The 25536-nt window shown below is 54.2% G+C and overlaps 9 protein-coding genes across 9 annotated transcripts; 7 read left to right on the top strand and 2 right to left on the bottom strand.

Moving 5' to 3' along the window:
* Positions 1-267: 267 nt before the first annotated feature.
* On the top strand, positions 268-3725 carry M409DRAFT_64495 (uncharacterized protein; the record flags this gene model as incomplete). The annotated part of the gene is made up of 2 exons (XM_033816109.1): positions 268-1704; positions 1752-3725. The coding sequence occupies 2 exons, from the start codon at positions 268-270 to the stop codon at positions 3723-3725; spliced, it is 3411 nt and encodes a 1136-aa protein (XP_033671031.1).
* A 2031-nt stretch (positions 3726-5756) lies between these two features.
* On the top strand, positions 5757-9299 carry M409DRAFT_51898 (uncharacterized protein; the record flags this gene model as incomplete). The annotated part of the gene is made up of 1 exon (XM_033811929.1): positions 5757-9299. One exon carries the CDS (start codon positions 5757-5759, stop codon positions 9297-9299), a length of 3543 nt encoding a protein of 1180 aa, XP_033671030.1.
* Positions 9300-9999: 700 nt separating this feature from the next.
* On the top strand, positions 10000-11610 carry M409DRAFT_64493 (uncharacterized protein; the record flags this gene model as incomplete). The annotated part of the gene is made up of 1 exon (XM_033816108.1): positions 10000-11610. The coding sequence occupies one exon, from the start codon at positions 10000-10002 to the stop codon at positions 11608-11610; it is 1611 nt and encodes a 536-aa protein (XP_033671029.1).
* A 266-nt stretch (positions 11611-11876) lies between these two features.
* M409DRAFT_64492 (uncharacterized protein) lies at positions 11877-12926 on the bottom strand (the record flags this gene model as incomplete). The annotated part of the gene is made up of 1 exon (XM_033816107.1): positions 11877-12926. One exon carries the CDS (start codon positions 12924-12926, stop codon positions 11877-11879), a length of 1050 nt encoding a protein of 349 aa, XP_033671028.1.
* Positions 12927-13305: 379 nt separating this feature from the next.
* On the top strand, positions 13306-14526 carry M409DRAFT_51895 (uncharacterized protein; the record flags this gene model as incomplete). The annotated part of the gene is made up of 3 exons (XM_033811928.1): positions 13306-13443; positions 13566-13859; positions 13912-14526. The coding sequence occupies 3 exons, from the start codon at positions 13306-13308 to the stop codon at positions 14524-14526; spliced, it is 1047 nt and encodes a 348-aa protein (XP_033671027.1).
* Positions 14527-15543: 1017 nt separating this feature from the next.
* M409DRAFT_19742 (glycoside hydrolase family 31 protein) lies at positions 15544-18693 on the top strand (the record flags this gene model as incomplete). Its single annotated transcript, XM_033805073.1, has 3 exons — positions 15544-15885; positions 15936-16368; positions 16427-18693. 3 exons carry the CDS (start codon positions 15544-15546, stop codon positions 18691-18693), a joined length of 3042 nt encoding a protein of 1013 aa, XP_033671026.1.
* Positions 18694-19367: 674 nt separating this feature from the next.
* M409DRAFT_51893 (uncharacterized protein) lies at positions 19368-22473 on the top strand (the record flags this gene model as incomplete). The annotated part of the gene is made up of 6 exons (XM_033811927.1): positions 19368-19425; positions 19475-19741; positions 19791-20726; positions 20789-20816; positions 20893-21730; positions 21790-22473. The coding sequence occupies 6 exons, from the start codon at positions 19368-19370 to the stop codon at positions 22471-22473; spliced, it is 2811 nt and encodes a 936-aa protein (XP_033671025.1).
* Positions 22474-23159: 686 nt separating this feature from the next.
* Positions 23160-23654, bottom strand: M409DRAFT_36000 (uncharacterized protein; the record flags this gene model as incomplete). The annotated part of the gene is made up of 2 exons (XM_033810487.1): positions 23160-23460; positions 23515-23654. The coding sequence occupies 2 exons, from the start codon at positions 23652-23654 to the stop codon at positions 23160-23162; spliced, it is 441 nt and encodes a 146-aa protein (XP_033671024.1).
* Positions 23655-24670: 1016 nt separating this feature from the next.
* M409DRAFT_19739 (uncharacterized protein) lies at positions 24671-25412 on the top strand (the record flags this gene model as incomplete). The annotated part of the gene is made up of 3 exons (XM_033805072.1): positions 24671-25061; positions 25115-25186; positions 25243-25412. 3 exons carry the CDS (start codon positions 24671-24673, stop codon positions 25410-25412), a joined length of 633 nt encoding a protein of 210 aa, XP_033671023.1.
* Between the last annotated feature and the right edge of the window lie 124 nt (positions 25413-25536).

Below are 25536 nucleotides of genomic sequence, written 5' to 3'. Positions count from 1 at the left end.
GCTCCGCGCTCCAGCACCACAATCCGGGTCGGCACCTAGCGTACCGCCGCCAGCGACACCACCACCCATTCGAGTCCCGCGGCGCATCTGCAGGGAGACGACGCATAGACACGCTATCCAGCAATCACACATCTCGCAATACCATACATACACGCGGGACTCGCCTCGCGCCTGCCCGCGCACACGCACTATCACTCCGTCCTGAGCACCGCGCTGGCAACACATCCACACACACAGCCTGCTGCATCCAACTCGCACCGCCCGGCCATGTCGTCGGCTGCCGTGCAGCAGTCGAGCTCGCCTCCACAGCAGCAGTACGCCGCAACCAGCCAGCACGATCGCTACGGAACAAACCCCGCCGCCCAGCTGGCCTCATCGCCGCCTTCATCACGGCGGGCTGCAGCACCGCAGAACAATGCCTCGCTTCCGAACACGCCGCAACACCCCCAGTTCGCGTCGACCACTTCGCCCCGCAGCCAGCCAAACGCAACGTCGCCGAGCATGAACTCGTCGACGTATGCCCCGTTCTATCCAGACCCGGCAGGTTCGTCGTCAGTTCCAGCACGGCCGGCGTCACAGCAAACACCCACTCATTCTGCATATGATAATCGTGGATACACATCGCGGCCGTCACAATCACGAGGGCAGTCAGGGCACGGCAATGACAGTGACAGCGAGCGTCAACGAAATCAGCGATCCCCAAGGGAAGATGGACGCAGTCGACGCAACGTACCTACGACGAGTAGATCGGCAACTGCTGTGGGCCAGCCACCCATGAATACTGACCTTCCGCGAGAGAACAGTGCCGTTATCAACCGCATAGTAGTGGACGATCCACAGGCAGATCTGGCTCGCGAAGAAGCTCGAAAGGCGGAAGCTCGACCACACGATGCAGCGGCACAGATGGCGGCACTGAACCTGCAAGATGCTGCTGAAGCTGCACCTGTCCAGAGAAGCAGGCAAGAGCATCTCAAGCACTCTTCATCTGCTAGGAAGGAGGTGAAGTTTGGAGACTACATCTTGGGCCAGACGATTGGAGAAGGAGAGTTTGGCAAGGTCAAGATGGGCTGGAAGAAGGACTCTACGGTGCAAGTCGCCATCAAGCTGATCCGGAAAGAGAGCCTGGCGGGCAACACGACTCGACTTCCTAAGATCTACCGAGAGATCGCTATTCTTCGCGAACTGCAACACCCGAACATCGTACGCCTGCACGAATTCGTCGAGACCGAACGTCACATGGGTATTATATTGGAATACGCATCAGGGGGTGAGCTTTTTGACTACATCCTCAATCACAGATATTTGAAGGATCCTGCGGCGAGGCGGTTGTTTGCCCAGCTCGTGTCTGGTGTGGGCTATCTTCATAAGAAGGGCATTGTGCATCGTGACTTGAAGCTGGAGAATCTGCTCCTTGACCGGAACAAGCATATCATCATCACTGACTTCGGATTCGCCAACACATTCAACCCTGAAGATGAGCTGGGTGAAGAGCTGGAGAATCGAATCACAGACAAAGACTTCGTGAAGCGGGAAGGACTGGACAAGATCATTCCTCACCGGGATGGCAGAGATGGCGGCCACAGACGAGGAGATCTGATGCAGACCTCGTGCGGCAGTCCATGCTATGCAGCCCCTGAGCTTGTCGTTAGTGACGGTCTCTACACTGGCCGTAAGGTCGATGTTTGGAGTTGCGGTGTAATCTTGGTAAGAACCTGTCACATCTTGAGTTTGGCCAAGCTAACGTGGAACAGTATGCTATGCTTGCTGGATATCTGCCATTCGACGACGACCCCGCTAACCCAGAGGGTGACAACATCAACCTCCTCTACAAATACATCGTCAGCACCCCTCTGACGTTCCCCGAATATGTCACACCCCATGCCCGCGATTTGTTGCGAAGAATACTCGTACCCGACCCGCGAAGAAGAGCAGACTTGTTCGAGGTTGCACGGCATAGCTGGTTGAGCGAATACACGCATGTGGTGGGATTCATCGGAAGCAGAGTTAAGAGCGATAAGGACATTGTTGCTACTGCCTTGTCAGGTGAAGAGGAACCACAACTCGGCAGAAGTGCTTCTGTTCGGGAGCCGACCAAGATACCAGGAGCAGACAGGTCATCGATGCAACAGGTGCCGAAACACGCTCCTGCAGCGAGTATGGGAGGTGATGAGGCCAGTGATGTTCGGAATAAGCAGCAACGAGATGCTAAGAGACGGACTGTACAAGTCGAGTACGTTGCACCATCTGCTCAGACTGCTCGTGGGGAGCGAAGTCCAGATGCGTCAGCCGGGCCAAAGCAGATTCCAATGTCTGCAGGCTCAAGCGCGGGCAGGACAAGGGCGAGAGCAGAAGGATCTGGCCCAGTCGAAGTCACACCCTCATCGAGGCCAGACTCGTCAATGGCGCCACCCCCGTCTCGACCAGGCAGAGACCAGTTCAGAGCTGCTTCAGACTCGGCACATGCGTTTGGCACATCGGCTGGAACATCTGCCTCGAGACCAAACACGAGCGGGACCTTTGGAGGCAACTCTCGACTGCCGTCCCGTGGTAACTCATACAGCCAGCCAGCCGCTGCCCAGCCAACCAACACCAACGCGCAAGGCTCATTCTCGCAACCAAAGTCTAGCTCTGGATACATCATTGCCGGTCAAATGTCGTCTGAGCCTGGTGCTGTCGATGCGAGCGGGCGTCCAATGTCTGAGCAGAATCGGAGTGGCGGTCAACACCCTCAACAACCCTACCCACAGGGCAAGCCGCCTGGTCACCGCAGAAGTAGCACGCTCGGCAGTATTGTGGACAAGGCACTGAACCGCAGCAACTCCAAGCGTCAATCACAACAAGACAATGCACCTACACCAAACGAGAAGAGAGACCGTCGATACCCACCAGTCAGCATGAAGAACGCCCTTCCATCAGGCGGTGACGAGAATGCACCACGGCCTTCGTCAGACAGCCGACGGCCCAGTTTTGGGTTCAGTCGCAAGGCGTCCAAGGAGCGCGACTCCAGCGTGCAAGGACGCCGAGGATCTAGACGATTCTCGTGGTTACCGGCCAGCTTCAGTATGGGCAGTTTCTCTGGCAAGAAGGATCAGGGTTATGAATCTGGTGACGACGGCTATCGACCGCCCAGGGATCCTTACCAACAACCGCCGATGTCGCAACAATCGCAGCAGTCACGCATGGGCAGCAGACCTCAGAGCAAAGGCATGGCGTTTGGCCGTGGCACATCTGAGAATGCCAGCGACGAGACTACCGGTAGCACCATCCCGCTGTACTACGAGGCTGATCGAGAGCGGGCCCGTGAGCAACGTCGACAACAGTCTCAGTACGACAAGGCCTTGCCACCATCTCCTGGCGGCGACCAAGCTCTCGGTAGCGCGCAGCGACCTGCACAAGGTCAATATAGCCCGCCTTCAGTGCAACGTAGGCAGTTCAGGGATGACGGCTATGGCTCGAACCGTCTAGACAGCGCAGGCCAGCCGCAGCAGGACCCTGTCGAGCGGTTCTACACCCCAAGCCAAGAGCCTGAGCTGGCGGCATCATCTTCCGGACAGTACAATCTCGGCGATCACGGTCAATGGGAGCAGTATGACCAGCCACAAGGCCAGCTTCGACCGCAACAGAGGAAGTTCGGTTATGAAGATCGAGGCCATGCTGGCAGTTCGAGCGCGACACGACGGGTGATGAACTTCTTCAGAAGACGTGCCGACAGGAGCGATGCCTAGGAGCTGCCCCTTGTCGGCAAGATCAACAGTCGCAAGCGAGCATCTGACAGTGCACTCATAACGGGAGGGCGGCAGCAGCAGCAGTAAGATACGACGTGGCTTATACATTAGACGAGCATTGCAGGATGAAACCAAACCACCCGACCACAGAGTGGCGGGGTGAAAAAGAAGAAAGATGGCAGTGGGAAAGGCGATGGGCAGCGATTACAATTCAGGGTCGAAGGACGGGTTTCTTCACTTCTCACGCAGGTAATGGGTGGACGACGACGGCGAGATTCTTCGGACGCCTTCTTTTTCATTCTTGCTATGGGATTACGGGTGTAATATGCTCTCTCTTTTCTCCGCATTGCAAGCGAAGGCGTTCATTGGAGGTTCGTGTTGATGGGGAATGGGGAAAGGGAAGGGGAGAGGGATTATGTATGTTTTTTTCTCTCACAAGAATCAGAGTGTGGATAAAGGAAAGGCATCGATTAGCTTGTGTGCGTTTCTTGGGCGGTTTCTTGATGTTTTTGGGCGATGCGAGATAGATTGGCGTGAGATGAGTAAGAGAAGTGTCTTGTTTCAATAGGCGTGTGGATTTTGGCTCACGTGTTTCTCAACTTTGTAACTGCCTAGTTCGGAATTGGTTGACCATTAGCGCTCACCTGGAGTCGTAGACTAATGTTTCCACGCTCGAAAAATATAAACAAGCCTCTCCAAACACAATCGTCCAATGCTCGTCCATCCATCCAGTCCATGAGGAATCAAAATCTGCCAAACGCACACAGGCACAGGATAAGCCTTCGCGCAGGCTACATCCGCATGCTCCTCCTCTTGTGCCCCCAAAACCACCACTTCGACCAGGGGCAATCGGCTACGTTGGTTTCAAACGAGCATAGATAGTGTGGATACAGAGGACGCGGTATCCACAGCGGATTCCAATGTTTACCAAATTCAGCTCGATTGTCGTCGATCATGTACTTCAACATCGAATGTTGTCGAAGGCTTCACGAGGCGTGTGTCGTGTGTGCATATGGCAATCTGTACTTTTTGGGGAGCGTCGAGTGTCTTTGGCAAATCGACCATGCTCAGGCCTGGAGTGGAGCTTTGCCGATGGTGTGAGAGATGCATCGAGGACTGACTATGGGCAGAGAATCGTCTTCAGGGTATTTTATGCCATATGCCGTACTCAGGGGTATTGGAGAGCATTTTTGGCTATATTGATGGCGTGTGCTCTTGAAAGAGGAGAAATTCGCGATGGTGGATTGGGGAAGGGAGGAGAGCCAGATCAGACGTCACCGGGGAGACTGTGGCCGCGCTTGAAGTTGCATTCAAGAAATGTCGGTGATTTTGGCAGGTCATGATCGATGGCGTTTAGTGGCCTGGCGACGGAGTAGTCCTGAGCGAGAGGTGAGGTGAGGTGAGCAAGTGAGTCGGGAACGGGAATCCGGGTAGAGATGCCGACTACCCGTTTCGGATGGCAGCCTGGAGAGATTGTATGGCGGCAGTGGCGTAATAGGAGAAGGCACTTTTGGAGTCTGGACTTAGATTTATATGCTTGGGAAGCTACGAAGATACTGGTAGGAAATGTCGTGGCGGTCTTTTCCTAGTACAGAAGTTGATTCTGGCGGCATCCCTGCGTCTATCACCATGGCTGCTTCCCGCGCGGTAACTTGGAGGGATCTCGTAGTTTGTAAGCACCTCAATTAAGACCACCTTCATCAAACGGCCGTTGGACACGAAACATGCGCACGCCCGAACACACCACCCCCTCCTGTTCTGCTTCACCGCGACACCGTCTCGCGTTCGGTTCTTTGTCCTTGCGTTCATCCAGAGCCTGTCCCGCGCTCTGAACGACCCGATCGCCAAACAATCCATCAGCCGCGCACGACATCATCGTACTTGTACCCGCAACATTCCACATCCCTCGAACCCTACCTTCACCCCTGCGACACCCATTTCGCAAACATTTTGGTGCTGCTACGACCACTGGCGCCATCGCGCCCAGTTCGACTTCTTCGCGACCGATAGTGCCCAGTAGCACCAGTAGCCATGGCCTCTTCACGACCCGTCAGCTCGGCGCCCGCCGCACATATGACCACCACCACTCTGCGAGTAGATGGAATGACCTGTGGAGCGTGTACATCGTCTGTGGAATCTGCATTTAGAGGGGAGGACGGCATTGGGAGTGTGTCTGTCAGCTTGGTCATGGAGCGGGCGGTCATTACCCACGACGCCGATAAGATCAGTGCCGAACAAATACGTGAGATGATTGATGATCGAGGGTTTGACGCCCAAGTCATCAGCTCAGGCCGACCCGAATCACCCTTATTCGACGCTTCCGAAGAGGACGACATTCTTTTGGACGACGCCGAGTTGGATATACTAGGAAACGGCATGTCTACAACCCTCATCCATGTAGGAGGCATGACGTGCGGAGCCTGTACATCAGCAGTCGAAGGTGCATTTAAAGGCGTGGCAGGCGTCAAGAGTTTCAGTATATCTTTGCTTTCAGAGCGTGCGGTGATAGAGCACGATGAGAGCATCATCAGTGCGGAAAAGCTGGCGGAGACTATTGAGGATACTGGCTTCGACGCGCAGGTCCTGGAGACGAAAGCTGCTACAGCAGCTGCGAGCAAGACTAAGCCGAGGAGGAAGAGCGTGTCCAAGAGATTGATGACAACGACCATTGCGATCGAGGGCATGACGTGCGGTGCATGCACATCCGCCGTGGAGAGTGGATTCAATGACATGCCCGGGTTGACGCATTTCAACATCAGCCTTCTTGCCGAGCGAGCGGTCATCGTTCATGAGCCTGATGTCCTACCGGTGGCCAAACTTGTGGAAGCGATCGAAGACCGGGGATTTGACGCCACTGTTGTCGCCAGCGTGGAGGAAGGTGTACAAACATCGAGTTCGAACGCTTCAATACAGCTCAAGATCTTTGGGTTACCGAGCCCGGAATCTGCCTCTGACCTTCAGGCCAACTTGAAAAACATGCCTGGAATCGCTTCGGTCAACGTCAACTTCGCTACTTCGCGGGCATCCATCACCCACTCTCCTTCCAAGATTGGTCTACGCGCAGTGGTCGAAGCAGTAGAGAAAATGGGTTACAATGCGCTTGTAGCTGACTCCGACGACAATAACGCCCAGCTGGAATCACTCGCAAAGACCAAGGAGATCCAGGAGTGGAAACGAGCCTTTAGAGTATCGCTGACTTTTGCTATCCCGGTTTTCGTGATCAGCATGCTTTTGCCGATGTTCATCCCGTTCTTGGACATTGGCAGCATCAAGCTTCCCATCATACCTGGCGTCTGGCTCGGCGATGTACTGTGCTTGCTTCTCACCATTCCTGTGCAATTTGGCATCGGCAGACGATTCTACATCTCGGCATACCGCTCGGTCAAGCATGGATCTCCGACGATGGATGTTCTGGTCGTCTTGGGTACTTCGGCAGCATTCTTCTTCAGCTGTGCTACGATGGTGGTCTCGATCCTGGTACCTCCTCACTCTCGACCCGGAACAGTCTTTGATACGAGCACCATGTTGATTACCTTCATCACGCTGGGTCGATTCCTCGAGAACCGTGCAAAGGGACAGACATCGAAGGCGCTTTCAAGACTAATGAGTCTTGCGCCGCCCATGGCCACCATCTACGCTGACCCCATTGCTGCTGCCAAAGCTGCCGAGAGCTGGGAATCGCAGCAAGAAACCCAGGAAAAGTCAGCTGACAAAGAGGCTACCGGATCTGCAGTCGAAGAGCGAACGATTCCTACCGAGCTTATTGAGGTCGGTGACATTGTTATTCTCAAGCCTGGCGACAAGATACCAGCCGATGGTACAGTGACACGCGGTGTAAGCTATGTCAATGAGAGTATGGTTACTGGTGAGGCCATGCCAGTCAACAAAACCCCTGGATCTCTACTTATGGCTGGTACTGTCAACAATGCTGGTCGTTTGGATTTCAAAGTTACTCGCGCTGGCCGTGATACCCAACTCAGTCAGGTCGTTCGACTGGTGCAAGAAGCACAAACCAGCCGAGCACCCATTCAACGTATGGCAGACATCGTTGCTGGCTACTTCGTGCCCATCATCATTACACTTGGACTGGCTACGTTTGTCGGTTGGATGGTTTTGAGCCACATCCTACCTCACCCACCACAGATCTTCCTTCAAGAGCACAGCGGTGGCCGGTTGATGGTTTGCGTCAAGCTTTGCATAGCAGTCATCGTATTTGCCTGCCCTTGCGCACTTGGCCTGGCCACACCGACTGCAGTCATGGTTGGCACTGGTGTAGGCGCAGAGCAAGGCATCCTGGTCAAGGGCGGTGCTGCGCTGGAGACAGCCACCAAGATCACGCACGTTATCCTCGACAAGACCGGTACTTTGACCATGGGTAAGATGAGTGTGGCTCAATTCGATCAAGCTACAAAGTGGAAGGCAAGCCCCACGCAAGTCAGCTTGTGGTGGACGCTTGTCGGTCTTGCCGAAGCGAACAGCGAGCATCCCATCGCAAAGGCCATTCTCGCGGGTGCCAAAGACAAACTTGGCCTGGGCCCTGATGCTCAGGTCGAAGGATCCATGGGCGAGTTTGCAGCAACGGTGGGCAAAGGTATCACTGCAACCGTCGAGCCGGCCGGTACGTTTGACCGAAACCGATACGAAGTCACAATCGGCAATGCTTCATTCCTGAGGAAGAAGGGTATTCAAGTACCAGCAACACCAGAAGACGAATACGAAGACTTCGCCGGTACACGAAGACCATCGATGTCGGGTCCGTCATCCTCCAAGGCAGCCCAAAGCGCAGGAATCACAACCATTCATGTGGCCATCGACAGCGAATATGCGGGTTCAGTCGGTCTGTCTGACACCTTGAAACCGACCGCAAGGGCAGCAATAGCCGCGCTCAACCGCATGAACATTGGTACTTCACTCGTCACTGGAGATCAAGCTGCGACTGCGCATCATGTTGCCTCGCTCGTCGGTATCCCACCAGAAAATGTCTACGCCGGTGTGCTCCCTGAAGGCAAGAAGAGCATCATTGTAGACTTCCAGGAGCAAGGTCAGATCGTCGCCATGGTCGGAGACGGTATCAACGACTCACCAGCCCTGGCCACGGCAAACGTGGGTATCTCACTCGCCAGCGGAACCGACGTCGCCATGGACGCTGCAGACATTGTCCTCATGAAGCCCAACCAGCTCATGGACATTCCCGCATCGCTCCATCTCAGCAGAACCATCTTCCGCCGCATCAAGCTGAATCTCCTCCTCTCCTGCGTCTACAACGCCGTCGGCCTACCCATCGCGATGGGCTTCTTCCTCCCTTGGGGCATCACCCTCCCTCCTATGGCTGCCGGCGCTGCAATGGCATGTTCCAGCGTAACAGTCGTCGTCAGCTCGCTCTTCCTCAAACTCTGGAGACGACCAGAGTGGATGCTCAATAGCGAAGTCGACAGTGCCTTGGCCAGCCTACGCAAGATGAGCTTCTCATCGAGAATTCGTGGCTTCCGCGATGTGATTAGTGGGAGGAAGAGGAGGGATTCCGAACGTGATCGCGGCGCTTATGTCCAGCTCGATAATATCGAGGCGGTTTGATTATGGTTTTTCTTTTTGTATGGCATGGAGTTTGGGAGAGCGACGGGGCATTGCATTTTCTTTTTCAAAAGGCGTTCTATTTCTGGAAGGATACCCTCGACTGCGCGACGCATTAGAAGAAGATTACTTTAGCTCCTTACAGAATCAGAGACCTGAGATGAGGTTTGTTATGAAGCACTGAGAAAGTTGATTACTGTTTACCTACACTTTGTCACTTGCTGAATGATCCCTGACTGTTGACTCGTTACTCATTTATCAATCAGCTAGTCTTTCTTCCGCAGCATGCGCATCGGCACTGTCCGGACTTTATCATTTGTGCCTGAGCCTGTTTGCATGAGATCGGAAGGGTTCCCAAGGCTCTGCGAACTCCATGTTGCCCCACATAAAATTGACGTCACTTTGGTCACGCTTAAGTGAATGGCGGGCGACAACACGCGCGCATCTTGGCTGTGGAATCCCTTGATCAAGTGGACAGTCCCGACTCTTGCGATCTCCAACACCCTCTTCGCTACCACATCCCTTCTGCCGACTTCTTTGCTGCTCTCGCTACGTCACTCCGCGAATCCAAACGCCACGCGACAGAACCGAAGCGAGACACAAACGAGACGAGCATACAAAGAAACATTCCACAACCATGACGCGCCGGAAAAGGGAAGACCCCAGGGCGACTACTTCCTCCCTCACAGAATCCTGGGACGACATGGAAAACAGCGACGAGTCACTCGATCACTCGAAGCAACCCATCTACAGCTCCGACGAAGAGCGCGACGAGATGGGCTCAGAATACCGCTCCCCGCCCCGCCAGAACGACCAAGAACTGCGCCCGCGCCGCAACCTGCGCTCCTCCGTCGAGCCCGAACTCGTCATGCCTGCCTCGCCCAACGCCGCTTCGAAACAGCGCGCTTCGACGCCGCATATGCGGTTGAATCAGAGGAGTTTGACGAGTGATGCTGGGGAGATTAGGAAGAAGACGAGGAGTTCGACACAGAGGTTTCGGATGGGGGATCGGAGTTTGACGAGTGATGCGGGGAAGATCAAGAAGGGGGGTTCGAGGTTGAGAGAGGAGGTGGAGGATGAGGAGGATGAGGAGGAAGAGGGATATCCGAGTTCGGTGTGGAGGAGGGTGGTGAGGCCTTTGTTGGGGTATGTTTTCAGTATTCTGGGCTTGGTCATGCAGAACCTAAAGCCGATTTTCGCGACGGGCGTGGTGGTGTATCTGCTCGCTGCGGCGGTGGTTTTTGGGAGCGGGTTCTTGACGAATAGTATCAACCATGCGCTGTCGCCGATTTGTCGATTACCGTTTACGTCACATTTGGCGTTCTGTCCGGTTGGGGATCGCCCGGAGTTGAAGGGGCCGGCGGAGTTTGACAAGTTGGTGCAGGCGCAGGATGCGTTTCAGGACGTGCTGGCGAGTACGTCTGTGGGAGCGAATTTGCCGCTGGATATGAAGCGCAGTGAGGCGAGCGTAAGGGATTTGAAGAATGTGGTGCAGTACAGCAGTCTGCCTTCGAGGAATGAGCTGGTGTTTGAATTTGGGGGGTTCATCGATACAGCGAGGCAGGCGTCGCAGGATCTGAGCAAGTTCAATTCGAGGATCGGACGGGCTGTGGATCACATCCTGAGCACGAACCGCTGGACATTGAGTGTCATCGACGGCGTGAACGCAAACGAGGCCTCTCGAGGAGCCATCGCGGGCTGGGTCGCCAAAAACTTCAACGTCTTCGCGCCCTTCCAACCCATCAGCCTCTCGCGAAACGTCCTCCTCGACCAATACCTCCGCCACACCAGCGCCGTGGAAGAACAAATCCTCAGCCTCATCAACGAAGCGCTCGCCCTGCGCGACATCCTCGAAAACCTCGACGGCCGCCTCGACCTCATCTCGGGCATCGTCACCCGCGACGACATCCGCATCAGCACCTCCAAAGACGAACTCTTCGCGACCCTCTGGACGAAACTCGGCGGCAACCGCTCCTCGGTGCAAAAACTCAACAAACAACTGCAACTCCTCAAAGACGTCAACAACTACCGTCGGGCGGCCTGGGGACACGTCACCGCGACGCTGCTGAAACTGCAGGAGATCCAGCATAGTTTGGAGGATTTGAGGGAGCGGGTGGCGATGCCGGAGACGGTGGGCGCCGAGAGGGTACCGCTGGAGGTGCAGATTGAGAGTATTAATTTGGGGATTGAGAGGTTGGAGGGGCAGAGGGAGAGGGGGAGGTTGGTGGAGAGGGAGAATTATCGGAGGGTGATTGGACGGGGGGAGGGGGAGGGGAGGGGGAGTGAGATTGAGGGGGGTGAGAGGGAGTTGTGATGTGTTGTCTGATGAGTTATGGGCGATGATCGATGTTGGAGTGTGAGGTTTGCGAACAGTGTGGAGTTCGGGATTGGGGATTTTGTCTGGCCATTGTTTTTGTTTGATGAAACGATGATACCCATAGGTTAGCATAGCACAGCATACAGCGTTAGGCTTGACAGAACAGTAGCATGTAGCAGATGAATCATGAGTACTCTCAAAGTCGTCGAGATTCCAGTCGTAAACGAATCATGACTGCGTACACACACAATCTTGCGTCTATCTTAATCCTCCACCGGCAATCCCACAGCCTCATAACTCAACTTCCACAACTTCTCCTCCAGCTCCGGCTGATAAACATGCGGTCCGTACCCATCAGCCCCAACCTCAGCACCGTCCGCCATGGGTCCACACTCGGCACACTCAGCCAAATACCGACCGCCATTCTTGCCTTCAAAGTGCTCCGACACAGCCGCCCACGTCTGCGTCGCGGCGCCTTGAGCGGGCGATTTGAACATATTCGCGAATCTATCATTAACACCCATAGCGTCAAGTTCAGATTGCTCCATATGGCGGACGAGTTCCGTCTTGATACCGCCGGGGTGCAAGGAAAGACCGTGCAGGTTCTGCGACCCGTAATGCCGCTCGATGGACGACGCCATGTAGATGTTGGCGGTCTTGGACTGGCCGTACGCGGTCCATTTCTCGTAGGTTTTCCCGTCGGAGAAGTCCATGTCGTCGAAGCGGATGCCGCCGTAGCGGTGGCCGGCGGAGGAGACGGTGATAACGCGGGAGCTTGTGCCCGAGTCGGCGGCGGATTTTAGGAGTACGGGTTTGAGGAGCTGGAAGAGAAGGAAGTGGGCGAAGTGGTTGGTGCCGAGCTGGAGTTCGAAGCCGTCGGCGGTTTTGGTGTAGGGGCAGGCCATGACGCCGGCGTTGCAGATGAGGATGTTGAGTTGCTGGGAGCGGGTTTTGAAGTCTGCGGCGGCTTTGCGGACGCCGGAGAGGGAGTCGAGGTGTAGTTCGAGGGCTTCCGGGCGGGGGTTGGTTTTGTTGGTGCCGTTGGAGACGATGTCGTCGATGATTTTGTTGAGTTTGGGGACGTCGCGGCCGGTGAGGTAGAGGGTTGCGCCGGTTTCGTAGAGGGCTTTGGCGGTTTCGATTCCGAGGCCTGCGGTGCAGCCTGTGATTAGGATGGTTTTGCCTTGGAGTTTGCCGATGGCGTTGCAGTCTTTGACGATTTGGAGGGCGGTTGGGCGGGCATCTCCTGGGCCTTTGGTGTCTTTGTGGACGTCGTTGTAGGGTCTGTAGGGGTTCTCTGGCTTTTGAGACATGGTGTTTCTGTTGTACTGTTGTTGCGTGTTGGAATTGATGGCTGGGGATGAGGGAGAGTGAGGAGAGATAGTGCTTCTTCGTGCCTTCCTACCGTCTCTTATATATGCAAGCGCCTCGGGACTCACGCGAGCTTGTTCATCAGCATGCCATGCTACACGGGTGCCTGGATTAGAGTGCTTCAAAGGAGAACCAAGCGAGCCAAGCGATTCGTGCCCTACCAACAGGCGCAGTTGGAGGGTGGATTGTTGAAGTGAAGTCGTCGCCCCCCATGCAGAGCACAGACCAATGACCCACTTTTCCCATTCTAAAATCCTTTAGCTCCGTCTTAACCTCAGCTTGCAAAGAAACACCAACTACGGACATCGTCGTTGCCGGGCAATGGCTTTTCAATTTGGCTTCGCGAATGATGCGAATAGCGATGACGAAGATCCAGCCCCAGCGAGTGGCATTCAAGCATCGAATGGCGCGGCCGGTGGGGCGAATACGAGGGTAAAGCAGCACAAGCTGGAGTACCTGGTAGGTATGCATTCCACACTGTCTCCTTGATTTGATATCATCCAGACTTGATCTCGGCGTTTATCTCTTCTGGCAATACTGCCCGGTGCAAGGTCACGACATATCGACTGACTCCATCCCAGCTAGCAACCTTACCTGAACGGATCAGTTACAGCACGGTCAAGGTCGAATCGCCACTCGGTCGAGTGGTTCACATACCTCGACGAGAGCTATTCGATGTGCGGGTACAGCTTTTACAGGAAGACACCACGAACGATCAGGTTATCGATCAAATAGACAAGTCCGATATCAAAGCTGGAGTCTATGAGGGTGGTTTCAAGACTTGGGAATGCTCGATTGATCTTGCAAGCTTGTTGCTTGATCGAGGTCCACGGAAAGACATCGATGAGCTTGTGAGGTGTGATTCAATCATTGAGGTGAGATCGATGTATCTAATCATGACTGAGTTGTGCTGATGAATTGGCGTAGCTGGGAGCTGGAAGTGCTATACCCTCACTAATTCTCTTTCGACATGCCATTGAGAACGCAGTGTGCGGACTGACCTTCACGCTTGCAGACTACAACGAGGAAGTGCTTCGACTTGTCACGTTGCCCAACATCCTTTTGACATGGATGGCGACCACAGAATATCACGATGTGCACGCGGAACGGCCACGAACAGATGCCGAGAGCTCTGGTGAAGTCGAGATTACACCTGGCGTGATTGAGCGCTTCCTTGCAGAAATCAAGTGCAAGACCATGACTCTCAATTTCTTGTCCGGTCCTTGGTCACCACGATTAGCGGATTTCATTCCTTCCTCAGCTCCGGACATGGGCTCTGTCATCTTGGCCGCCGAGACTATCTACAGCCCAGCATCAACCATGGCGTTCGTGGAGCTTCTCGCGATTCTGCTGAAGCGGGTGAAAATGGCAAAGGCCATGATTGGGGCCAAGCGAATATACTTCGGCGTAGGCGGGTCAGTAGATGGGTTGAAGGAGGCGTGCCGAGAAAAGGGCGCCGTGGCTTATGAAATCGAGAATCATAGTGTGCCTGGGATGGACAAGGGCGTCGGTAGAGCGTTGATAGAGGTGCAGTTGTACTGAGAGTAATGTTTGAGCATAATGTTATGCTGGCACTCATTGAGCGGAATCTCGGCCCGTGCGTCCGCTCCTCTACAAGGCTCCGCTAGAAGCTCTGGCCAACGCGGCCGCTTTGGCTTTCGGATGCTTGGCCGGGGACGGACAACTTTAATGGGAACATCATCCGCTTCAATTCAATCTCGTCTTTCTTTCTTTCTCAGACCTATCCCTCAGTCGAAACAGGCCGCCGCCTGATGCCTGCGGTATTTCTCGAGTAATAACGCGTGAGCCGACTGAATTCTCTCAGTGAACCGGCCGCCATGGGCTCATCCGCTGAAACGATAATGTCTTCCTGTGACTGACAAAGAGCTTTTCATGGCCTCGTGGTGTCTCCACGACTTTGGCTTCGGCTTCAGGCGGCATATGAGCTCTGTGAAAATTCGCAAAAAGGCGTGTGCACTGATGAGCGACCGAGTTGCCGGCATTCCATAGTGTTGATCCTCCACCCCAGCCTCCCCATAACATCGAAGCTTTGTGGAGAAGGCACCCGCATCAACCGTATCGGCAGAAATCTCGCTGCAATAGAAGGTGGAGTGCATGCCAGGTGACGCTGCCATTCAGAGAAACATTACACACGTGGCTTGCCTTCGGTGGTATTTGCGGCATAAACGACGAATCGCAACTGCTCTGAGCTGCAGCACGAAGCTTCTCAAGGCCCTTCCGCTCGGCCAAACCAGAGCTTAGCTACAGCACGCTATACTTGTTCCTATTGACATCTCTTAGACTCGCACCCTTCTACGCTGCATTTGTCGTGACTGCGGCGGGGGATACAGTTCGATCGCCAGCGTCACAGCGCGCAGTCTTCGCCCGGCGCCCGCAGCACGCACGCTGAACGGCACTCTTCGCCCGTGTTGAGGAGAGGGGAAGTCAGAGCCAGGTGGGTGAAAAGGGCCATTCAAAATGGAGGCGTCCCTCTTCCGCAACTGTTCTTCTGCTTGCTCCGACAACCTGGGAACCGCCTGGCAGCTCGCATACGACGGTATGGCTCGCTTTGGCTGGAAGCAAGCTCTGCTTGCCATCTCTTCTTCGCTCGCCTATGCCCAAGACTCGACTTCTTCGAACCCAGCAGATGGCCTAACGACTACTGCGTACGGCTCTTCGACGACTGGCTCCATTGCGAGTGCTACTGTTTCTGGCGCCACGAGCACTTTTTCTATACCCTTCACTGTACCCGCGTCTGCCGACATTGGACCCAATGTGCTGCCGAATGTCAAGGATCCAAATGCAAAGCAGGCACAAGCTTTATGTCCTGGATACAAAGCTAGCAATGTGTCGAATACCGAGTTTGGCTTTACAGCCACCTTGGGCCTTGCTGGAGACGCTGTAAGTCGAAGGAAAGAAAGGAAACTTTGGGAGGACACTGACATGAACAGTGCAATGTCTACGGAACCGACATCGAAACTCTTTCCTTCGAGCTTGACGTGCAGTCGGCGCATAGAATGCGGATCTTGATTCAGCCAGCGTACCTCGATAACACCAACAGAAGCCAGTACATCCTCAACGAGAACATTGTGCCGGCTGGGCAGCAGGGTTTTGCACAACCCGAGACACAAAGCATCGACTTGCAATTTTCGTGGACGAACGAGCCGACGTTTGCCTTTACGGTTGTAAGGAAATCGACTGGAGACGTGCTCTTCGACACCACTGGTAGCGTCCTTGTATACGAGAACCAATTCATCGAGTTTGCGTCTCAGATGCCCGAGAACTACAACATCTATGGCATGGGAGAGCGCATCCATGGCTTGAGGCTGGGCAACAACTTTACTGCTACATCTTACGCTGCTGATGTTGGAGATCCAATCGACCGTGAGTGCATTCGCATGGTATACAAGTCTGTTTTGATCAAATCCTAACCTACTCACAGAAAACATTTACGGCGTTCATCCTTTCTACCTCGATACCAGATACTACGAAGTTGACGAAGAGACTGGCGAGCATACATTGGTCACGACGCAAAACACCACAGCTGATGGCGAATACGTCGGCTTGAGCCATGGCGTTTTCTTGCGAAATGCACATGGAATGGAAGCCCTCATGCTCCCGACCAATCTCACCTGGCGCACCATTGGTGGTAGCATTGATCTGTACATCTTCGACGGTCCTACACAAGAGAAGGTGACGAAGCAATACCAAATTGGAGCCATCGGCTTGCCTGTAATGCAATCTTACTGGACATTTGGCTTTCATCAGTGCCGTTGGGGCTACGAGAACTGGACAGAGTTGGAGGCTGTAGTCAACACCTACCGAGACTTCGACATCCCTCTCGAAACCGTCTGGACCGACATCGACTACATGTTCCAGTACCGTGACTTCACCAACGATCAGAATACCTTCCCTTACGGTCCCGGTCAAGAATTCCTCAGCCGTCTCCACGCCAATGGCCAACACTACGTCCCCATCGTCGACTCCGCCATCTACATTCCAAACCCCTACAATGCCTCGGATAACTACTCCATATACACGGATGGCAACGATCGTGGCGTGTTCCTCAAGAACCCTGATGGTAGCCAATACATTGGCTCTGTCTGGCCAGGCTACACAGTATTCCCTGACTGGCATGCTGCTGAGGCTGTCCCATGGTGGACAGACAGCATGGAGGCACACCACAAGAACGTCCCATGGGATGGCATCTGGATCGACATGTCTGAGGTTTCGTCCTTCTGCATAGGAAGCTGTGGGACTGGCAACCTTAGTTTGAATCCAGTCCACCCTCCCTTTGGCTTACCGGGTGAAGAGGGCAACAAGATCTTCACCTACCCAGAAGGCTTTAATTTGACCAACGCTACCGAGGCTTCTGCGGCATCGTCTTTGTCCGCTTCACAATCTTCGGCCGTCGCTGCTGCAACAACTGCGGGACCTTCAACCACGGCATATGTAATGGCGCCAGCCATTACTCCTGATATTCGCAATGTCAACCAGCCTCCTTATGTCATCAACAACGTCCAGGGCGATCTTGCGGTCCACGCAGTCAGCCCAAACGCGACTCACATTGACGGAGTAGAAGAGTACGACGTTCACAGCTTGTTCGGCCACCAGATCTTGAACGCAACGTACCAAGCTCTCCTGCACGTCTTCCCAGAGAAGCGACCTTTCATCATCGGACGGAGCACCTTCGCTGGAAGCGGAAAATACGCCGGCCACTGGGGAGGTGACAACACCAGTCTCTTCGCGTACATGTACTTCAGCATCTCGCAAGCCCTGAACTTCGCGCTTTTCGGCATCCCGATGTTCGGCGTCGACACCTGCGGTTTTAACGGCAACTCAGACGAAGAGCTGTGCAATCGCTGGATGCAGCTGTCGGCCTTCTTCCCCTTCTATCGCAACCACAACACCCTCTCTGCGAACTCACAAGAGGCGTACGTGTGGGCATCGGTGGCCGAAGCTACCAAGAAGGCGATGAACATCCGCTACTCGCTTCTCCCCTACATGTACACGCTCTTCTACTACGCACACACCACTGGAAGCACGGTCATGCGAGCTTTGTCCTGGGAGTTCCCTAACGACCCGACTTTGGCTGCTGTCGACACGCAGTTCTTGCTTGGACCTGCTATTTTGGTGGCACCAGCCCTCGGACAAGGCCAAACCGAAGTGCAAGCCGTATTCCCTGGCGTCAAGCAGGGAGAAGTCTGGTACGACTGGTATACGCAAGAGGCCATGTCTGCGAAGCCAGGCGAGAACGTGACCATTGCGGCGCCTCTTTCGCATATCCCTGTGTTCGTTCGTGGCGGGTATATCCTTCCACAGCAGGAAGCTCTGTACACCACGACAGAGTCCCGCAACTCTTCTTGGAGTCTGATCACCGCTCTTGACAAGGACGGCTCAGCTACCGGGCAGATCTACCTCGACGATGGCGAAAGCATAGCACCACCGTCCAGCTTGCTCGTTGAATTGACCGCATCGAACGGAACTTTGTGGGCATCGAGTCGTGGCTTGTACAAAGACACCAACAGCCTGGCCAACGTGACCGTTCTCGGCGTACAGAGCGAGCCCAAGTCAGTCACGCTGAACGGAATGTCCATCAACAGCGGGTTGAGCTACAACAGCACGAGCAAAGTCTTGAGCTTGAAGGGCCTCCAGAATGTCACCAGCAGTGGGGCTTGGGCGAGTGACTGGACCTTGAAGTGGTCTTGAGAAGGATATGTCTCACAATCCTAATAAAAGTTGTACAGGAAGTTATGAATAACGACGAATGAAGAATCGCGGAACTCACTCATCATCCTACCTCCATATGCTCGATTCTCCGAACATGATGTGAGGTCGTCTGAAGCTTTGAGAACAAGCCTTTGGTGCCATGATGCCGAGAATATCATGACGACCCCCAACTTGGCATCTGCCTACTCCCTCCGTTGCGAATATCTTCCCCTTTAGGCTTCGCTCGACACTTCAATCTCAAGCTTCGACGACCGGTGAGCAGTGCCTACCTGTGCTAGCCCATTCCCGAACCACCTTCCTCTCGACAGCTCAACTTGATAGTCTTTAGAATCCTGCTTCTATTGTCATCTCGTTTCGATTCTCGCCTTAGCGTATCCTAATATATATTACCTTCGTGATGCCTTCCGAATTTGGTATAGCAAGCGTGGGTTAGGGGCCAACTAGGCGGGTCCTTCTATTAGCCTTTTCAGCCTCAACCTCGACGGTGGATGATGAGGATGGGGCGAAGAGAGGATCTCGGGCTGAGAGTTAGGCTCATAGCGTGGCACAGCGGGCGAGGATAGTGAGTAGCGTTCAGCTACTACGTTCGTTTACTTTCCTACCCTCTTGTTGAAGAGGTCACTGTCATTTTCTTATCCCCTTGTGGCGGCGATATGAGCGCTCTCTGGTTGCTGCTTTTGCTGTCTTCTTCCAGACTCGCTCGAGCGGCTTGTGAGTCTCGCGGAGGTATCATGGGCTTCGAATGCTAAGGAAGTCTTAGCATCCACGGGTATTGGCGGCTATGTGGCACAAGGGGTGGGCATGAGCACTGCTGCCGCGCCAGCCTTCACGGGGACGGCGACCGCCAACAACGACGATGTGGACGTATGCTATTCGTCCTGGAACGAGTATTGGTCTGCAAGTCAGGCCTCTTTCAACGCTTCTTACCTCCACGCAAACGTCACATATGTTCCTACAGCAACACATGTCTCGACCGAAACATACACATTCTCTCAGCGTCCCGAAGCCACCTTCACCGATGTCACTAGTGAGCAGCTGCTTGACCGAGTCTTTCATCACTTGCTAATCTTTCCCAGCCATCGATGAAACCACGCCGGTGATCAATGGCGGCTTCACCATCAGCACCCAGACGATAGACACGACCTCTACCACCCTCTACACGCAATCCTATATGCCAGCTTATACGGACACGTCCACGGAGACATTCACAGAGCACGGCACGTCGGCCATCGCGAATACCACGAAGGTTTTTCCCAAGCCTACATGCACGTTGCCGTCTGTTGTACAGGACTGCCAGAACAAGTGGGAGACGTACATCACCAGCAGACTCGAGCCCTCGCCCACTCCACCACCCCATTGCGATATCAACGCCGGCTTCGAGGGCCGCTTTGTCGGTATCGATGCCACTCCTGCGTGTGCAAAACCCTATTGGTCTGCTGCTGCGTCTTACTACGAAAAGTTCGAAGATGAGACAGTGGGGCTCAAGGCACCACTGTGTACAGCGGCCTCGATCAGTGGATCGCTCTGCCAAAGCGTGCGAGACGCGTATCAAATGAGCGATGTGTTCGCACCGGCTTTACCGCGAGAAACCATGGCGAATTATGCTTCGCAGTATCTCTTCTTCAATCAAGGTACACAGGGCTTGTTGCTGGGTAATAAGACGGAATGGATCTGGCCAACTTCCTCGACGATGGGCAATGCTCCGAGCTGCACGCTGGGGTGTGGGCGGTGTGCGGTGACTGGTGGGACTGTGCAGTTGATTTACTGGCCGCCGACTGCGACTCCAACCCCTACCCTGACTGCTATGCAAGGCAACAATGCTACGATGAAGGCTAGGGCGACTGAAGCTCCGGTTGTTACGGTGGAGGCATTGGGGACGACGTTCACGTCGCCGACTTTGTACATTGCGTATAAGTCGCTGTATGCTGAGAATGCATGTGGGACTGTTGGCACACAGATTGGAGAGACTATCTTGGCTATTCCGACCGACAAGCCTTTGTCTTCTGTTTATGGTATGTTCTCTCGAAGACGACGAAGTACCTTGCCTACCCTGAACATTTGCTGACTTTGATAGCGGGAACCGAACCATGTGATGCGCACTTGTACGTATATCCAAGGCCAGAAACATACCCCTTTCCAATATCAAGACGGTTGCTAATCCGTCTACGTTCATTCTAGTCGCGTAACCTCAGTATGGACCGCCACAGCCCCCTTCAGCGTGCAAGACCTCCACGAGCCCGTCCCATACAGCATCTACTCCTCCCAACCATGGTGCCAGACATACCTGCGGAATCACGGCTGTCAAGGCACCTGCCCAACAACAGCGCCCTACAAGCCCATTCTCGTCGTCAACAACGACCTCCTGCGTGGTCTGCAGAGCGATTGGAATGACTGCTGGGGCGATATTCGTGGCGTGTATGATCCGCCTTTGGCGCTTACTGAGGCGAAGACGGAGATTAAGCCTGGGAATACGTTTGGTGGTCTGGAGCAGTCGGCGACGCCGGCGAGCGGACCGGTTTCTAATAGTGCTGTTCCTACGGCGACTGCTACCTCTGAGGGTGTCCCGGCTAGTGCGAGTGGCGAGTTGCAACCATCAGTGCCTAGGCAGCCGGAGTCGTCAAGTGTTCAGCAGGAGAGTGAGGCTCCTGAGAAGAGCGAGGCGACTACGGAGAGTAGTGCGCCTCCTCCACCACCAAATCAGCCCTCTCAGACCGCGAGTCCGAGTGAACCATCACCGTCAGTCCCTAGGCCTACCGAGCCCCCGGAGCAAAGTAACACACCTGCTCAGCCGTCTGATCACCCAGCCCAGGCATCAGATCCGAGCGCACCATCGTCATCAGATCCTCAGCCTACAATCGCCATCCTCGATCCTCAATCAGACTCGGCTTCCCCAACCGCCATTATCGTCGACCCTCAATCAGCGTCTCCTTCGCCAATGACAGGGTCACCCCATGCTATTCAAGTCGTTCAAGGGGATCACACAGTTACTCTCACCGTGGGAGCCCCTGCCGTAACTGTGGGTGACCAGATCATGCAAGCAGGACCTCAGGCCGCATCATCATCGGCACTGGACAGACCGCGAGCTTTATCGATGCTGTTCAAGGACCGACTGTTGCGACTGTGGACAGTCAAGTCCTTTCAATGGCCCCAGTACCACAACAGGATGGCACTGTCCAAGTGGTCAATGGTGCTTCCGCGGCAGTGCTGACGGTGGGAGCTCCTGCTGTCACGTTCGGCGGACAGGTCATGTCTGCCGCATCATCTGGCGGTGGTGTGGTTGTTGGTACTGGAGCGGACGCTAGCACTATCAATGCGGTACAGGCTACGCATCTCGAAGCATTCACCATGTCCGCGCTGCCAAGCGGCGTAACGGTCATCAACGGAGACCAGACCGAGACACTCACCCCAGGCGACTCTGCAGTGACGATTGGAACCGAAATCCTCAGCGCTGCGTCCTCGGGCAAGGTCGTAATCGGCACAGGAAGTGCTGCCAGCACTGTTGATGTGACGCAGACTTCTTCTCCGTCAATGCGCTCCTCTCAGGGCTCGCAGAGTTCATCGCAGAGCTCACGGGGCAGTTCTGGATCATCAGCGAGCTCTAGCTCATCGACAGCGATCCCTTCGAGTACGATTCCCAGCGAACGACCGAGTGATACGACTGCGGCTGCGTCGTATTCCAGTAGTGCGGCCTCAAGTCGAAACATGGCATCGTCGAGCGAGCTTGTGGCTGCACTGCTTTTTATGGTGTTTGCTCTATAAGATCTAACGATGAAGAGTTTCGAGAAGCGTTCTGATAAGTGGGATGTGGCATTGCATAGCACGGCGTTCTGGAAAACCCACGGGCAAAGAAGTACTACAGGAATGAGCATCTAACAGGTACCACAGCTGGTCGACATCATACATTTCGATTCAAAGATCCGTAAGGTTCAACCATGCCCCAAAGAGATCCTACACAAGCGAGGCTGTCGTTCTTACAGCCCACGTTCTCAGCGCCATCCTCCGTACACGCGTCGTCTTACTGTATTTTCTAGGTGCGATGCTCTTCACGGGATCGATCTCAGCTGGTGAGGTTGAGACTGTGCAAGGACCTTCCCTGCTGGGAGGGGAGTGAGATTCCTAGACGGGCGATTAGCCACTGTCGTTTGCAGGGACATCCTGAACACGAGATTTGCTGGGGTGCTGTATTGAGATGAGTGGCGAGGAGCTCGAGGACCTTGACCTAAAGGTTGAATGAGAAGGGTAATTGCAGGAGGGATGGAAATGGGATGATAAGGAGATTGAGGTTTTGTTGAGCGTGGTTGTTTCGGTATGCTGTTCATTCGACATTCGTGACAGCGTATAGATTATGTTCGTACAAGTACAAGAGTCATTATCGATGCCATGCAATGCTCCAATCCTTCGCTATGCTCTACTCAAACAAATACGCAATCAAACATTCATCGCCTCTAAGCGTTGAACTCGATCGAGCGCTTAGGGGTAAGACCACACTGAGAAACGTCCACCTTGGTGACAGTGGCGTCCACACGGCCAAGAGCGTCAGCCTGGTTGTTGGTGAGCTGGTTCATGGCGCCCTTGGACAAGTTGAGACCGTCGCCGGCGTGGTCGATGGCGAGGATGTTGATGGTCTTGCCGTTGTAGCTGACCGAGTAGCATTGGCCGCACTGGGCGCTGTTCCAGCCGGCGATGTCGCTGGAGCCACCGACGAGTGGGAAGTTGGGGATGGCGCCTTGGGTTTGGTAGCCGTATCTGGGTGTTGTTAGCATGATGTTTGGTGAGTAAAGGTGAGATGGATAGACTCACTTGGTGATCAGGCCGTTGGCACCGTCAGAGCAAGAGACGGCGGTCATGGATCGGCCAGCATCGTCGTAGCCTGCGTCCCAGGAGACAGTGGTCGCGCTGGCGACGGCGGCGAAGAGAGAAGTAGCGGCAGTGAACTTCATTTTGGCGGTGGTGTGGTTGTTGATTAAATATTAGAGAGTATTAAGTTGGTCGTGATATCTTGCTGGGTTGGAGAGATTATGCTGGATTGAATGCTGATGAAGAGATTGACTGATGAGAAGAGAGGAGATACTTTATATGCCAGCAGAGTGCATGTGCTCGGATACTTCTCACCAGACTGCATGTCACCTTACGTGCCAGAAGGACCTTCAATACGAGAACCCATGACGCTCGTCCCGTCGGATGGCATGTCAGATAGAAGTCACGACGGCAAAAGCGGAGACGCAGCATCGAATACGGGAGGTTGAGGGCCGTCCGCAAGGCTTGGCTCGGCGAGGATGTGCGTAGTAGGTGAGAAGTCGGCGGATGTGTTGTTCAACTGCGTCTTCCGCCTGAGTTTAGCCTGGGGCGCTGCAAAGCGTGTTGCTATTTCGAGGAGGCGTCTGGGGTGCATCATGCTGTAGCGCCACAGGAATTTCGTTGCCCTTGCGTTATGTAACGCTGGCCAGCTGCGGTGCGCGAAACTAGAAAACGCTGGAGAGACGGCGACTTGAGCCTTTCTAATGTTAGGTTGATGGAAGGAGATGGATTCTTCTGCGATGTGAGGTCAAGATGCAACGACGGCATGCCGTTTCCTCCAGCCATCGAATATTCTATACCGCTAATGACTTGGCCTCAGAAGTCGCGGGACATTCTTCTTGTTGACTCCTATCCGACTCGGTTCCGGCCATCAGTCATCATCAGTAATGCCTTCTCTCATCGACCAGTCCTACAGTGGCTGCTCTCCCAGCTATAGACAGGAGGCTAGGTGCTATCTGGGCTGATCAATCTCACGTGCCGAGCAGAGGCGGCTGCTCAGCACGATTTCGTCAGTCCCGAGCTGTCCGGCTACCACCACTCTGTGGCGACAGGTGATATGTATAGCAGATCTTCAGCTATCTTTGCATCGTCCTAGAAACACGACCTGAGAACATCCTTTGGCCCCTATTTCTTACCTCGTATCATTCCCTCTGACATCATGCTTGGAGGCTCCAAGGCCAACATCTACGTCTCGGTGGCACAAGGACACGATCGGGCTATACAGGGAGAACACCACTATCGCCGAGGACAACCGGAATGGTATCTTAGCCTGGAGCCGCACAAGCATCACGTCCCCGGCCTGCCCCACAAGAAAGATCCCGAGCCGATTCACTACCATGCCAGTATAGATGAGTCTGGATCGTACTCGATCACGACTTACGGCGTCAAGGGCGAGCCAGAGATCTTGGGCAATATCTTGGTAGCCGAGAATGTAAAGACGACGCAGGATGATGTCCATAATGCCTTGAAGGAGAGACTTGTCACGGGGCCTTCGAAACTACCGTCTGAACAGACATCCGAAGACGAGCCTGAGCACTGGATACGCAAGGGTGATTAGGCCGGTTCGTCTTGTGTTCTTGAACTCGTATTGACTAGACACTAGCATTGCATGTCTTACAGGCCCATGAGGTCGTCGATAAGTTCGATGTTGGCGAATTCATGACTTACGCTCATGGTCGGTGGAAACAAAATGCCACTCCGAACTCTTTTGCTAACTGACGAGGACCACAGCATACGCAGCGAATCGCGCAGAGCACGAAGCACCTGCGATGATCGCATATCCACGTTTGAACAAGGACCACGAGAAAAAGGCACAGAAACATCAGTTCTGGGTCACATATCCAATGGCGAGCAAAGTTAGCCCGCGTAATGGGTTTGGGAAGTACGGAGGTCTGATGTGATATTGTCAAAGTGTTGAATCTTTTGTTGTTACTGATTGATTGAGATGATACAAGAGTCAAAGATCTGTAGGACGTGGCACGTACGTACTTTGATGATTGAAACACGAGCATTCTATGATACTTT

This window comes from Zasmidium cellare (genome assembly GCF_010093935.1).
Source record: "Zasmidium cellare ATCC 36951 unplaced genomic scaffold M409scaffold_8, whole genome shotgun sequence".
Classification (NCBI taxonomy): Eukaryota; Fungi; Ascomycota; class Dothideomycetes; order Mycosphaerellales; family Mycosphaerellaceae; genus Zasmidium; species Zasmidium cellare.
Note: the sequence above shows the minus strand (reverse complement) of the source record. Positions and strands in the feature narration are given on the sequence as shown.